Source organism: Oncorhynchus masou, chromosome 16 (assembly GCF_036934945.1).
Source record: "Oncorhynchus masou masou isolate Uvic2021 chromosome 16, UVic_Omas_1.1, whole genome shotgun sequence".
NCBI classification, from domain to species: Eukaryota; Metazoa; Chordata; class Actinopteri; order Salmoniformes; family Salmonidae; genus Oncorhynchus; species Oncorhynchus masou.
Window position 1 is genome coordinate 24,729,147 of NC_088227.1, and position 13,813 is coordinate 24,742,959.

Sequence of the window (13,813 nt, forward strand, 5' to 3'; positions counted from 1 at the left end):
CAAGCAGTCTGATTATAACTCCATTTTTTACACACCATCCCAGGATAAATTGAAGAGAGTAAGGGTATGGGGAGAATGAGTGAAAGGGAATCATCTTTCTAGGTCAAGCCTCTGTTGCTCTTTTCTTACTGTCATTCATTTATACAACAGTATGAGATAAGACCAGTCATTGAAGTTCTTTATTTAAACCAAGTCCATCATAATATGACAATTTTTGTTCCAGATTTCTGCAAAGAGAACAATCCAGTCATTTAGGATCACAACAGCACCAGCACTGGTTACAGAGGCATTCTAATGACAGTCGTAAATAACAGTTTGTACCATCAAACAAACAGAAATACATCATTAGACAGGTGTTAGTGCTATTCTTTTAACAAAAGACACCTTGTACGTGTGATTGCACTGCCCCAAAGACTATGATTTATCTATAGCTTCCCAGAGTGGGAACATTACCTTGTAGTTCAACTTCAGTTATTTAACTATGAAAATGTAAACTCCGGGACTGTGGTCACTGTGCAAACCCCGATGTATGCAAACAAAAACGCATGCAATTAATTGACAAGACAAACTGATGACGTTGATTAAGACCCAGAAAAATACCAGCAACCACAAGTTACTCTGTAATGTCTCGCCAAGCTCATGCAAATTAAATGGCTAAACAATAGCCGCTGGCTTTGGGTGTTACATAAGGTCTCAACTTAAAATAACAATTCTAAACTATTCACGACAGGCCAACTTAACATGTAAATGTTCAAATTGCATCTTATTGCCTCTGATTATGAATGAAATGTGTCTCAAATCTATATTTTGTGTAGTCGCTGTTGGGGAGACAAAAACATTACAGAAATTACATAATATGGCTGGAAAAAAAGTAACTTAAGATCAGATAAGCATGTTTCAATTCATGACTTGGAATTTCAATGCTTCTAAATTAACTGATTTGAACTGGAATCGAGGTAGAGCCCGACCCTAGTACTGAATGATGGTAAACAACCGTCAACACATTTGTTAAATGGGAGAAGTAAACGTCATTGTTTTGTAGTTATGCAAGGATGGATTGCTAACCAGCAGTTGATCATTATTTAAATGGCAGAGGCTGGGGATCCAGAGGTCACAGCCCCATCCCACTGGATCCCTTTCCCCAGAGCTGAAGATCCCACTGGATCCCTTTCCCCAGAGCTGAAGATCCCACTGGATCCCTTTCCCCAGAGCTGAAGATCCCACTGGATCCCTTTCCCCAGAGCTGAAGATCCCACTGGATCCCTTTCCCCAGAGCTGAAGATCCCACTGGATCCCTTTCCCCAGAGCTGAAGATCCCACTGGATCCCTTTCCCCAGAGCTGAAGATCCCACTGGATCCCTTTCCCCAGAGCTGAAGATCCCACTGGATCCCTTTCCCCAGAGCTGAAGATCCCACTCACGTTCTGTGCATGCGTTTCTTTAACTCTACGCACACCCACACTTCTGGTCACCCTCCCTTCGCATTTCTCACTGTCGATCGTGAATGATAATTCTTCCAAGTTTTACCGGTGAAACATCCATGCAGAATCTGCACGCCAACCATTTGCAATCAGTTTCATGGGCATATGCATTTAAATATTATTGAGTGTAGGCTACAGTGTTGTTTTGAAGTAGGCTACAGTGTTTTGAATTAGTTATGTACCTTGAGCACATTTTTTTGCAGATGGTATTAAACTGTAGCATACCTTTTCTGAGTGGCGTGCACTGTTGAGTTTAGACCGCATGAGAGAAAAATGTGACGATGAGCACAATCATCCTAAAATATAAGAAATTAGGTGTTTTTTGTCATACAGTAATGTTATACTATGCTATTTAATTTGGTTCTGTAGAATATTATCTTTATGTAATCTTACAATGATTCAAGTTTGATCTAACTTTATTAAACAATCACCTTTCGCCAGAGTAGCTTCTTCTCTGGGCAGCTGAACAAATAGAACAGAGACGGTGTGTAAAGTAGAGATTACCACACATTCACAGAAGCTTCCAACCTTTAGCTGTCGGGACAACGGGTCCAGAGAAGTTGGATCTGCAGCCACTCCCTATTTAACTACCCTCCTCTTTTTAAAGTATCCTCTATCATCCTCCTTTAAACCACTCTCCTCATTTAAATACATTAGGTAGTTCTACGACAAAACAAACACCTCTAACCTGGCATATGGTTACAAGTACACTGGCCCTGCTCACGCCCGTACTTCCTCTGATTATGATGACACCACTTATTATGAACATATTGACGTCATTTCCTGTCCCAGATAGGTCTACTGTTCCCTGTGAGGGCTGGAGAACTGGATCACAGCGTACTTCCCGCTGGTCATCCAGCTGGGTTCCTGGGTGTTGAGGTTCTCCCCCTGCCCCGGCTGGAGCCCCACCTGGATGTTAGCCTTCAGAGTCCTCAGACTGCACAGGGGAGCTGGGCCGAATCCTCTCAGTGCCCTAGCAAACGGCACCATGTGATCCCACTCCCTGTCCCCAGTCAGCTTCCTGTAGTTCAGGTCTCCTTTAAACAGAATCAGGTCGGCTCCCTGCAGTGTCGCGTAGAGGTCAGGCGCGTCGCCCGCCATGTCACAGTACTCATGAGGCATTGTCCAGAACGGGTGGTCATGATAGGACCACACGCCCTCCCGTACGTAGCTCTGCCATTGGACGCCGCTCTTGGACATCCACTTGTGATTGGCCGCCAGGGTCTGGCGGATGGTCCACTGGAAGTCGTGCGAGGTGACGTCGGAGACAAACCAGGGGATGGACTTGCCATGGAAGCGGACCTCCCTGGCCAGACCAGCGGACACCAGGAAGTCAGCGAGGACCAGGTCTGTGACCAGCTCGAAGCCAGCGTTGTCCAGGACGATGTCCACCCTCCCTGGGGTGGTTTTGCCATCCTCCCCTGGTCTCTGGGCAGAGGTCAGAGCAGACCACACCATGTTGGAGTCGTCCACCAGGATAAAAGACTTCAGGTCAGACAGGGAGTCAATGGGACTGGCCTTCTGAGAGTTCTCCATGCCAGCAGAGATGGACAGGTCACACCTGTTACCCCACAGAGACACCTAAGAGCAGGAACAGAGACATTAACTCACAGAAACTGTGATCGAAACATTTGGGATTAATTGCCAAAACAGACATAACATCAAATGATCTTTGGTAATGCGACTTCACTTTCATTTTCAACAATCAATATTTAGCTGGTCTCTTACAATAAAACCCTGAAGTTTGCACAGCTTCACGTGTGAGATGGCGCCGGAGGAGATGGCTGCCGTTTTACGGGCTTCTAACCATTTGTACTATTGTGCGTGTTTCGCATTATTTTTTACTTATTTTATACATAATGTTTCTGCCACCGTCTCTGGCCGAAAAGAGCTACTGGATATCAGGACAGCGATTACTCACCTCGAACTGGACAAATATTTTTTCTTTAACGAGTCGGACGCGAAAGATTTACTTCAGACAACCGACAAGGCCCACATCCCCGTCATTGACATGAAGAAGAGACGGAGATATCGGGGACGTAGGTCGGGGTGCCTTGTAAGGATCCCCCTCTACCATCAGTGCTATTAGCCAACGTGCAATCAATGGATAACAAAATCCAACCAAGACTATGCTACCTAAAGGACATATGCTACCAAAAGGACAAATGTAATATCTTATGTTTTACTGAGTCGTGGATGAACAACAACATGGATAACATACAGCTGGCTGGGTTTTCTGTCCATCGGCAAGATGGAACAGCTGCCTCCGGTAAGACAAGGGGTGGCGGTCTGTGTCTATTTGAAAATAACAGCTGATGCATGAAATCTAATATTAAGGAAGTCCCGAGGTAAAGTATCTCATGATAAGCTATAGGTAAGCTATATGATAAGCCACACTATTTACCAAGATAATTACATCTATATTCTTCGTAGCTGTCTATTTACCACTGAAAACCGATGCTGGCACTAAGACGGCTCTCAATGAGCTGTATAAGGCCATAAGCAAACAAGAAAATGCTCATCCAGAGGCGGCGCACCTAGTGGCCGGGGACTTTAATACAGGGAAACTTAAATCAGTTTTACCTAATTTCTATCAGCTTGTTAAATGTGCAACCAGAGGGGGAAAAAAACTCTAGACGACCTTTACTCCACACACCAAGACGCGTACAAAACTCTCCCTCGCCCTCTATTTGACAAATCTGACCATAATTCTATCCTCCTGATTCCTGCTTACAAGCAAAAACTAAAGCAGGAAGTACCAGTGACTTGCTCAATAAGGAAGTGGTCAGATGACGCAGTGTTAAGCTCCAGGACTGTTTTGCTAGCACAGACTGGAATATGTTCCGGGATTCTTCCGAATGCATTAAGGAGTACACCACATCAGTCAGTCACTGGCTTCGTCAAAAAGTGCATTGATGACGTCGTCCCCACAGTTACCGTACATACATACTCCAACAGCAGTCATGGATTACAGGCAACCTCCCCACTGAGCTAAAGGCTAGAGCTGCCGCTTTCAAGGAGCGGGACTCTAACCCGGACATATAAGAAATCCCGCTATGCCCTCCGATGAACCATCAAACAGGCAAAGCGTCAATACAGGACTAAGATTGAATTGTACTACACCGGCTCCGACGCTCATCGGATGTGGCAGGGCTTGCAAACTATTACAGACTACAAAAGAGAAGCACAGCCACGAGCTGCCCAGTGACACAAGCCTACCAGACAAGCTAAATAACTTCCATGCTTGCTTTGAGGCAAGCAACACTGTAGCATACATGAGAGCACCAGCTGTTCCGAACGACTGTATGATCATGCTCTCCATAGTCGATGTGAGTAAGACCTTTAAATAGGTCAACATTCACAAGGCCGCAGGGCCAGACGGATTACCAGAACGTGTATTCTGAGCATGCGCTGACCAATTGGCGAGTGTCTTCACTGACGTTTTCAACCTGTCCCTGACCGAGTCTGTAACACCAACATGTTTCAAGTAGACCACCTTAGAACTGTGCCCAAGAACACCAAGGTAACAACTCCTAAATGACTACTGACCCATAGCACTCACATATGTAGCCATGAAGTGCTTTGAAAGGCTGGTAATGGCTCACATCAACACCATTATCTCAGAAACCCTAGACCCACTTCAATTTGCATACCGCCCCAACAGATCCACAGATGATGCAATCTCTATTGCACTCCACACTGCCCTTTCAAAAGGAACACCTTTTGCTATTCATTGACTGCAGCTCAGCGTTCAACACCATAGTACCCTCAAAGCTCATCATCAAGCTAAGAACCCTGGGACTAAACACCTCCCACTGCAACTGGATTGTGGACTTCATGGTGGGCCGCCCCCAGGTGGTGAGGGTAGGTAACAACACATCTGCCTTGCTGATCCTCAACACAGGGGCACCTCAGGGGTGCATGCTCAGTCAACTCCTGTACTCCCTGTTCACCCATAACTGAATGGCCAAGCTTAACTCCAACACCATCATTAAGTTTGCCGACGACACATCAGTGGTAGGCCTGATCACAGAAAACGATGAGACAGCCTATAGTGAGGAGGTCAGAGTCCTGGCCGCGTGGTGCCAGGACAACAACCTCTCCCTCAACGTGAGCAAGACAAAAGAGATGATTGTGGACTACTGAAAAACGTTCTACAGCTGCACCATCATCCTGACCGGTTGCATCACCACCTGGTATGGCAACTTCTCAGCTTCCGACCTCAAGGCACTACACAGGGTAGTGCGTACGGCCCAGTACATCACTGGGGCCAAGCTTCCTGCCATCCAGGACCTCTATACCAAGCGGTGTGAGAGGAAGGCCCAAATAATTGTCAAAGACTCCTGCTACCCTAGTCATCGACTGTTCACTCTGTTACCGCACGGCAAGTGGTACCGGAGCGCCAATTCTTAACAGCATCTACCCCCAAGCCATAAAACTCCTGAACAGCTAATCAAACAGGTATCCGGACTATTTGCATGAACCCCACCCCCCATTTTTACACTGCTTTGTTTAGTAACTTTACCTCTACCTACATGTACATATTACCTCAATTACCTCAACTAACCGGTTCCCCCGCACATTGACTCTGTACCAGAACTCCCTGTTTATAGCATCGCTACTGTTATTTTATTGTTGCTCCTTAATTATTGGTTATTTTTCTTATATTTATTACTTTTTATTTTAGTAAATACTTTTGACACTTTTTTAACTGCATTGTTAAGGGCTTGTAAGTAAGCATTTCACTAAGGTCTACCTACACCTGTTGAATTCGGCGCATGTGACAAATACAATTTGATTTAAGATTGTTGGCAATATTCACCTGTAGTAGTTTGTGGAACTGCTCCATGAGCTGTGTCTCTGAGAGGTCGTCCATGTTCCTGTTGAATCCCTGTAGATATGTACACAGGGATATCACAGCCTGCTGGGACTCAAAGAAACTCTGCGTCTTGCTTTCATTAAACACATCAAAGTCGCTGATGGGGGGACTGGCACAGACACAAAGAGAGAAAGGACACGTTAAAAGACACATAACCTAATGAGTTATCCAGTTAGTGTATCATGTACAAACGGTTTATAGGTAGCTTATTAATAGTTGATAAATCAGTTATAACATTGGTTAAAATGGGATTATTCTCCCAAACTCGTTTTGGTTTTTGCCCTAACACAACACAGCTGATTCAAACTATCAAAACTTGATGATTCGTTATTTGAATCAGCTGTGTAGTGCTAGGGCAAAAATCGAAACGTGGGGTCCCGAGGACCAGGAAACCCTGATCTATGCATTCCCTTCTCAAGTCTAAGCTAATGCTAACATTTAGCAGCACTGGTTCGCACTTGAGCCAGATGGCCTCCTGTATCCTGCGGTACATGTAGCACTCTATGTAGAGCCAGGGGGACTTGAACCAGCTGACGGGGTCCCGCTCCCCCAGTAGACTCTGCTGTCTCTGGAGGTACTGGTTCCAGCTGTCTGTGTCCTCCAGGCCATCACACAGAACCAGGACAGGCTTGTCTGTCAGCAGCTCATTTCTGAGCTTAGAAAGAAAGCCAATGGTCCTCTTCTCTGCCTGGACTCCCTCCTATGGAAAAATAAGCATTTTGCTACACTCGCAATAACATCTGCTTAATATGTGTATGTGACCAATACAATAACATCTGCTTAATATGTGTATGTGACCAATACAATTTGATATAGAAGAGAAGTCGTATGAAGTTGAACCATAGACTCTGATCCAAGGTCAATTTTGTGTTTTTTTACCCAAGTGTTAATTGTAAGGATTTGGGGGAGGAGAAGCTGATCCAAGATCAGGATGTGTCAGGAAATAAAAAATGTCCAACATTTGGATGATTATAGCACAGTGACTTAGGATGGACAAGTGATGGTGGTTATTCTTACCTCTCCAAACTCCTCAAAGAACTTGTTTTTGTTGCGATGGATGGTGTCAATGACTCTTGTCAGGATGGTCGGCAACCTGTCTCTCACTGTGAGATATGCAAATGAGCTGTGTGAGGAAGAAACACATGACAAATTAGAAGCAACATTTTGAATTTACAATTAAGGATGGGTGCAGATCACTCTAACCACTAAGGGGATGTCTGACTCAGCTCATGCAATTTCTTGACATGTTGCTGACCACAACTAAGTTATGAATCCTCACAGTTTAGCATCGTAGGCAACTAAGAAGAAGGGGCATGGCTAGACCTTTTTTTACTGGAATAGCACCAGAGATATAACGTTAACATGTATTGATACCACTTCATTCAGAACTGATCTGGTCTGATTAGCATTAGAAAAACAAACGCATCGTCTATAACGTTGGATGATGTAGCTAACAAAAGTTAATCTGATTTGATTGAACAGGAGCCAAGCAAGTATCAGGTGCCAATACAGAGAGATAAACTTAATCACACTAGCCTACATTCCGTAGCTAATTTAGCTAGCTAACTGTAAAATGTGCTATTGCTTACCAGCTAGCTTACGTTAGCTAGTGCTGCTAGCCTACGTACCACGCTGCCCCCTTCCTGACCCAACACAATTCTGTTGAACTGTCTCTTTGATTGTTTAGCTTAGATATAGTTAAAACACGGATCATAAGAGTACTAAACATAGCTGTCAACATACCCTTCAACTTTAGCAGACAGGGATGGAGGGACGAATTGGCGCAAAGCTTGATTAGCCGCCATCTTTTCAACCAGGAAGAGAATATGACAACATTCTTCTTCTATATTATTATGGCGGTCCGCAAACAAACGTTAGTGGTGCATGCCGCCACCTTCTGTACAATACATTATACTTGCTAAAAGAAAAATTACCCTGCCAACTATTAAAGGAGCAATATGCAAAATTTGCTAATAGTTTGCCTAATTTCAGTTTATATGAGAAAACAAGTAGTAATTGTGTAGAGAATCATTGTACCATCTAAACCACTGTAAAATATATTTTCCATAACCAAACATATTGTATGTTCAGCTGTTTGAAGCTGATGTACAAAACCGAAAGTAAAAGAAGCAAAAACTAAACTTAAAAATAGGTGGCATAGAAATAGCGCACATAGAACATATCTACCGCATCTTACGCTTGCTTTCAAAACAGATGACAAATCTTTAACTCACATTTCTATGTTAATTTGGTCAATTGCCCAAAAAGTTACATATTGCCATCAACAGCCTGGGAGAACAGAACACTACCGTTCAGCACCCCCTGTAACTCTTCTGCGGTAAAATCTCGTAATCCGAAGTACTTCTCTGCAGCTGCACTCACAAAATAGATGTTCTGTGATTTACACTTTTGAGGTACAGTTGATAACAATGGCTAAGAAACCAACCTTACTGAAGCACATATTATTCCAATCAATTTTCCATTGGCCTCAGCCTACTCACAGGGATCCTCGCCCTGTACCCATTTTCCTCTACCAGTTTCTTCACTGCCTCAGCATACAACAACTTCTGTACTACTCTGATCCTTGCAACCGCAACCTATCTTTCTCTAACCGGACACTTCTGATCTCCAAAACCATGGGTACCCCTACAGTTAACACACAAAACTTTTTTTCCCTACACACTGCTGCTACCTGACCATAACCTAGGCACCTGAAACACTGTAATGGGTTTGGGACAAAAGCTCTCACAGGATAACTGACACATCCTAACTTGAATTTGTCGGGTGAAGACTGCATACAAAACTCAGCAGAACAGACATTGTCTTCTCTGTTTCACCACGCTCTCCACTGGGTCTGCATTGCACCAAACGGAGGGCATCACATACACTGGGAATCTTCAATTTCAGATGATCCTCCTCAACACTTAACACCACAGTTATCACTCCATTCAATGGCACCTTTCTCCGGTAAGCAATGTAAGTCATAGTTTTTGTGCTTAGGCTCTGGATGGAAAAAAACGCAATAAATCCCCACAACTCCACTTCAAGTTACTTTTACCATGTATGGATCCACCAGAAGGCAAGGATACATTCTCCCAAAAATCGAATTCCCACCAAGCCAGAATCATCTTTTCATCATTGGGATGAGGCTCGACCTTGGCCATCTTCACCACACCTGCCTCCGCATGTAATTCATCCCAACTCAGATTCAGTTTTGTTGTGATTTATCCAACTCTCTTTGACTTCGACATAACCAGAACCACCTTACCAAGTGGTACTCAAAAGCCCATGTCATAAAATAACTTTTCTTGTCGGCAACAAACTCCACACACAATCCACTTTCCTGAACAAGGCCTCAAGTTCTACATCTCCACATCCATTCAACCCTTGTGGTTCTTTCTATGACAACATTCAAATTGAAAAACTTTATTCATAGCAACTCCCCAAACAAGGGTTTTGTTTTGGGAGTTGGTTATTCATATAGCTCGCCAGTTTTTAGTCCTAAAACCAGGAAATGATTTGCCTCTGGTTTGTTCAGCCATTCCTGTGGTGAAAGAATAGGGTTTTAGCAGAATTCCTTCAGCCTCCTAAGGTTGAAGAGGCGCTGTTGCGCCTTCTTCACCACACTGTCTGTGTGAGTGGACCATTTCAGATTGTCCGTGATGTGTACGCCGAGGAACTTGAAGCTTTTCACCTTCTCCACTGCGGTCCCATCGATGTGGATAGGGGCGTGCTCCCTCTGCTGTTTCCTGAAGTCCACGATCAGTAGAATATAACTTCATATATATTTCAGTGCTTTTCCCCATTTACCCCATGGGTTATCCTACTAATATGCAGACAATTAACATGTGTAAAGAAAATATGGTGAATATCAACAACAACAGATTAAATGCCCTCTCCTCTGCATGCAATACAATCAATTGATGCCACTGCTTTTAGGACAACATTGGGAAGGTTTTCTGCATTTTTAAAGCAGGCCTATTCTACCCCTCACATCTCCTATTGTAGTTTATATTAAACTACACAATGCCACCATCCAGTGGTGACAGAATGTTATTCATCTGAACCGATTCTTTAGACAATATCAAAAAACATTATCTGTGAAAGTATATAGAAATGTATTGGCAAAATTAATCGGTTTCATTTTGTTGGCTATGCTGCCATTCTAAAACTGTAGTGTACTACAGAATGTAATGTAAGCATGCTGTGTCTCTGCGTAGAGGTCTTGACCTTTTATGACACTGGTGCTTCTAGTGTGCTTGCCCTATATCCACAGGGCTGCTGGTTCAGACTCCTCCCAAGCTGTTCCCCTTTAAACCACTTCAGTAGTCTACTGGATGCACTCGTAGGCCAAAACATTGTGACTATTTCTACATAATGAATGTAGAGCTATAGTGTCAAGTTGAGGCTGGTCTCAGTTGCAGTAGAATTTGTTACTGCTTGCCTTGATCTGGTCAGGACTGCTTTGGTGTTCTCACTGTGCTGTGCGGTTTTTAAGATCAGAGAGCAGTGAGTGAGTTCGGCGCCCACCTGGGGGCTTTCTGCAATAGAGACATCTTATCTCACTGCTGTGTGCGGAACTTCGTTTCGCCCCGGGGGGTACTCAATTGTGACGGCATCCTTTGGGGCATCTTCTGTAGTTCAGGGCAATGGTTGCCATGGAGACATTAAGCCACTCTATATCGCGAAACCGCAGATCCCCAAAGGCCCTCAGAGGGTTTGGGAGGGGAGAGACAGAATGTGTGTGTGAGTGAGTGAGGGGGAAGGGGGAGGAATTTGGATAAGAGTCCTGTGACTAGGGACCGCCCTCTGAAGCCTGCTTTTAAGGTGTCTGAGCAAATAGGATAGGCTGCCTTTTGGTTTTAGCATGAATATGTGTAGGACAGTTTATCTTATCTTGAAATTGTCATTCTAGAATGTAGCTGTAGGCCTTTACAGGCTGCTGCTGCTAAACTTCTTTTACGCGCAAAATTGTGTGTGAATCAGCAACCTTACTCCTTCAATCCTCACTGATCTCTACCTAACATCTCAGAATCTATGCAAAAGAATAGGCTATGACGTTGTTATATGTTCTGCACCCCATAGAGTCAAGAGACTGCACCTCACAGAGCACATAGGCTAACTTTGCATTGGTAGAGAATGCAATGCAGTACAGTGACCATAGTCAGGGCTGACTCCAAGCATAAGGGCCCAACGTTTTGTTATTTTTTTGGAACTCAGTTGGGGTCTTAACTTACTGTTAAGAGTTAGAATAGTAGAATGCACAAGGTGCAAGTTCGAAATGTGGTTGTGCATCAGCAGTTTTTCTCTTGTTATGTCAGTCACTAATAGCCACTCAATTAGCCATGTCAGCTGACAATTTTAGCAAATAAACTTGTAGCAATCATGGCAGAATACCAACTTGTCACGCAGGGCATGTGTCCAGGGGCCCTGACTTCCAGGGGGCCGCCATTGATTTTGTTCGCCAATCTTACTCAGATATAATTAACATGGCAAAATGTGTAGAATTGCAGGAAATTATCTGTAAAACTGCAATACCAAATCTCGCTTAGGATCCCCAAAAGGCTAGAGCTAGACCATAGTGTTTCATTGAATCTACTCCTGCACATCCACTTATCTCCCTGCAGAGAAGTATTGATCCAAATCAGATAGAAAACATAAAGTATGGGTCAGATGCAAAACAGACAGTCAATTGTGCGCCGCCCTATGGGATTCCCAATCTCGTCTGGTTGTGATACAACCTGGAATCAAATCAGTCTGTGGTGATGCCTCTAGCACTGAGATGCAGTGCCTTAGACCGCTGCGCCACTCGGTAGTGGCAGTATAATAGGTCACCAATCACCATGGGAACATGGGAGCAGGCATCCCATTGGCAGGATGTGGAGTCCCACATGTAGTTCCATGGAGTGGGTGTATCAAGCTGTCAATCTCCGGTGTTGCGGGGCTCCCCAATTCCAGATCTGTTTTCCTAAACCGGAGAGTGAGGGGGACACGTGGAGTGACTCAGAAACACTCTGGTTTCAAAATAGACCACGGCCAGAGGGGTTAACATCAATGCTGTGTTTGAAAAGGTGGTTCTGCTTACCCATACCATACCTCCACTAAATTGCATTTCTAATAAAGAATAGATTCCACTAACGCATAGTTTTCTCTCATGTGGATGTTGTAGTGATCATGGTAACATGAGTAGGTTGTGTGCGTTTGGTGAGCTTGGAGCTCTTCAGATTTGCTTGTCCGAGTGACTAAATATTGTAATCACATTTTGTAGCCTATTGATGTATTCTCTCATATGCTTTAAAACAGAAATTGAAGGGACATGTTTAATGAAGATTCAATATTGATAGTGCGTTATTTACCCTGTATGGAAAAATCTATTTAGTGCAAATCAGTGTTGTGGGCAGTTATGTGAAATTCCAGCGTCTCATTTGAATAGCCTGTTCACTGGACATGTGTTCACTGTGCATGCATTTGCCCAGATGGCAGCTCTCCTATGGTCTGGGGGGAAATTATATTGATAAAAAATGATTGATTTCAAGTGTGAATCAGAGTGGAACTCTGAACATAGCATGTATCTAGTCTGCCTCTTTCAATCAACCCCCAAACACTTTAAACATGCTTTAGTTTCTGTCGCCCTTTTTCTAGCATCAGCTTGAGTTTCGCTTATGGTTCAACCTCTTTTATCTCGCTATAGAGGCCCTATATATTAATGGCAATGAGAGGGACAGTCATATTAACATCTCCCACAGTAGTAGCATCTAGCAGGGCCAGGCAGCACCAGTTCTAAAAGCTCATATTATTGTTTTTGTTTCCTTCTTTTATATCCTCTCCCTTTTTAGCCCTTCTGTTTTTACTCCATCTCTGTGTCTAAGGGAGATTCTCCTTCAACCAATTTGCTCTTAAACTCTCTGTCCGGTCTATTAATAATATCAGAGTTCTACAGTGTTTCATATGTCTGCTTTAAAACCTGAAACTCAGCCCTGAGGATAGCTCTGCTTCTGTGTTTGCATTAGGCAACATCTATCCATTCCAATGAGTTTCACAGGTCACTGTGCCCCAGAGACTCCTGTGTATCCAATGACAAAGTTGGTGTGTCGGTGTTTAAGTTTGTGCCCTCTATGACCATGGGTGTGTACGCCTGTGTGTATTTGTGTGTCTGTATGCCTACTAGTTCATCTGTGTGTGTGTGTGTATTTGTGTGTGTGTAGTTCCCCCCCCCCCACACTTCCTGAGTTTCCTGGCAGGCGATGTGTGTGTTTTCTCTCTCCCTGGTCATGCTAGCTCACATCCTGTTGAAAATGCCACAGAAGTCCGTGGATATGGACAGAATTCTGACCATGAGGACTATATGGGTAGCAGTAACACTTATAATGAACCCTGTAACAAAGCCTCCTACACAGTCATAAGCAGCATATAACCATGTAATAAGCAGCCATAAGGAGTGTTGTACAGTGGTG

At 43.9% G+C, this 13,813-nt stretch overlaps 1 protein-coding gene across 1 annotated transcript; it reads right to left on the bottom strand.

Moving 5' to 3' along the window:
- Positions 1-161: 161 nt before the first annotated feature.
- Positions 162-8,191, bottom strand: armt1 (acidic residue methyltransferase 1). Its single transcript, XM_064991286.1, has 5 exons — positions 8,103-8,191; positions 7,377-7,482; positions 6,818-7,059; positions 6,303-6,468; positions 162-3,061 (listed from the first exon to the last, which is right to left on the bottom strand). Exons 1-5 carry the CDS (start codon positions 8,162-8,164, stop codon positions 2,279-2,281), a joined length of 1,359 nt encoding a protein of 452 aa, XP_064847358.1. The 5' UTR covers positions 8,165-8,191; the 3' UTR covers positions 162-2,278.
- Between the last annotated feature and the right edge of the window lie 5,622 nt (positions 8,192-13,813).

What these genes read in the sequence shown, in the direction of transcription:
- armt1 (XM_064991286.1), bottom strand. Translation starts at nt 8,164, where the DNA reads ATGGCGGCTAATCAAGCTTTGCGCCAATTCGTCCCTCCATCCCTGTCT. An exon ending in CTGTCTGCTAAAGTTGAAGG is followed by an intron (nt 7,483 to 8,102) that starts GTATGTTGACAG and finishes TTCCTCACACAG; the next exon opens with CTCATTTGCATATCTCACAG. An exon ending in AGTTCCACAAACTACTACAG is followed by an intron (nt 3,062 to 6,302) that starts GTGAATATTGCC and finishes TCCTGCTCTTAG; the next exon opens with GTGTCTCTGTGGGGTAACAG.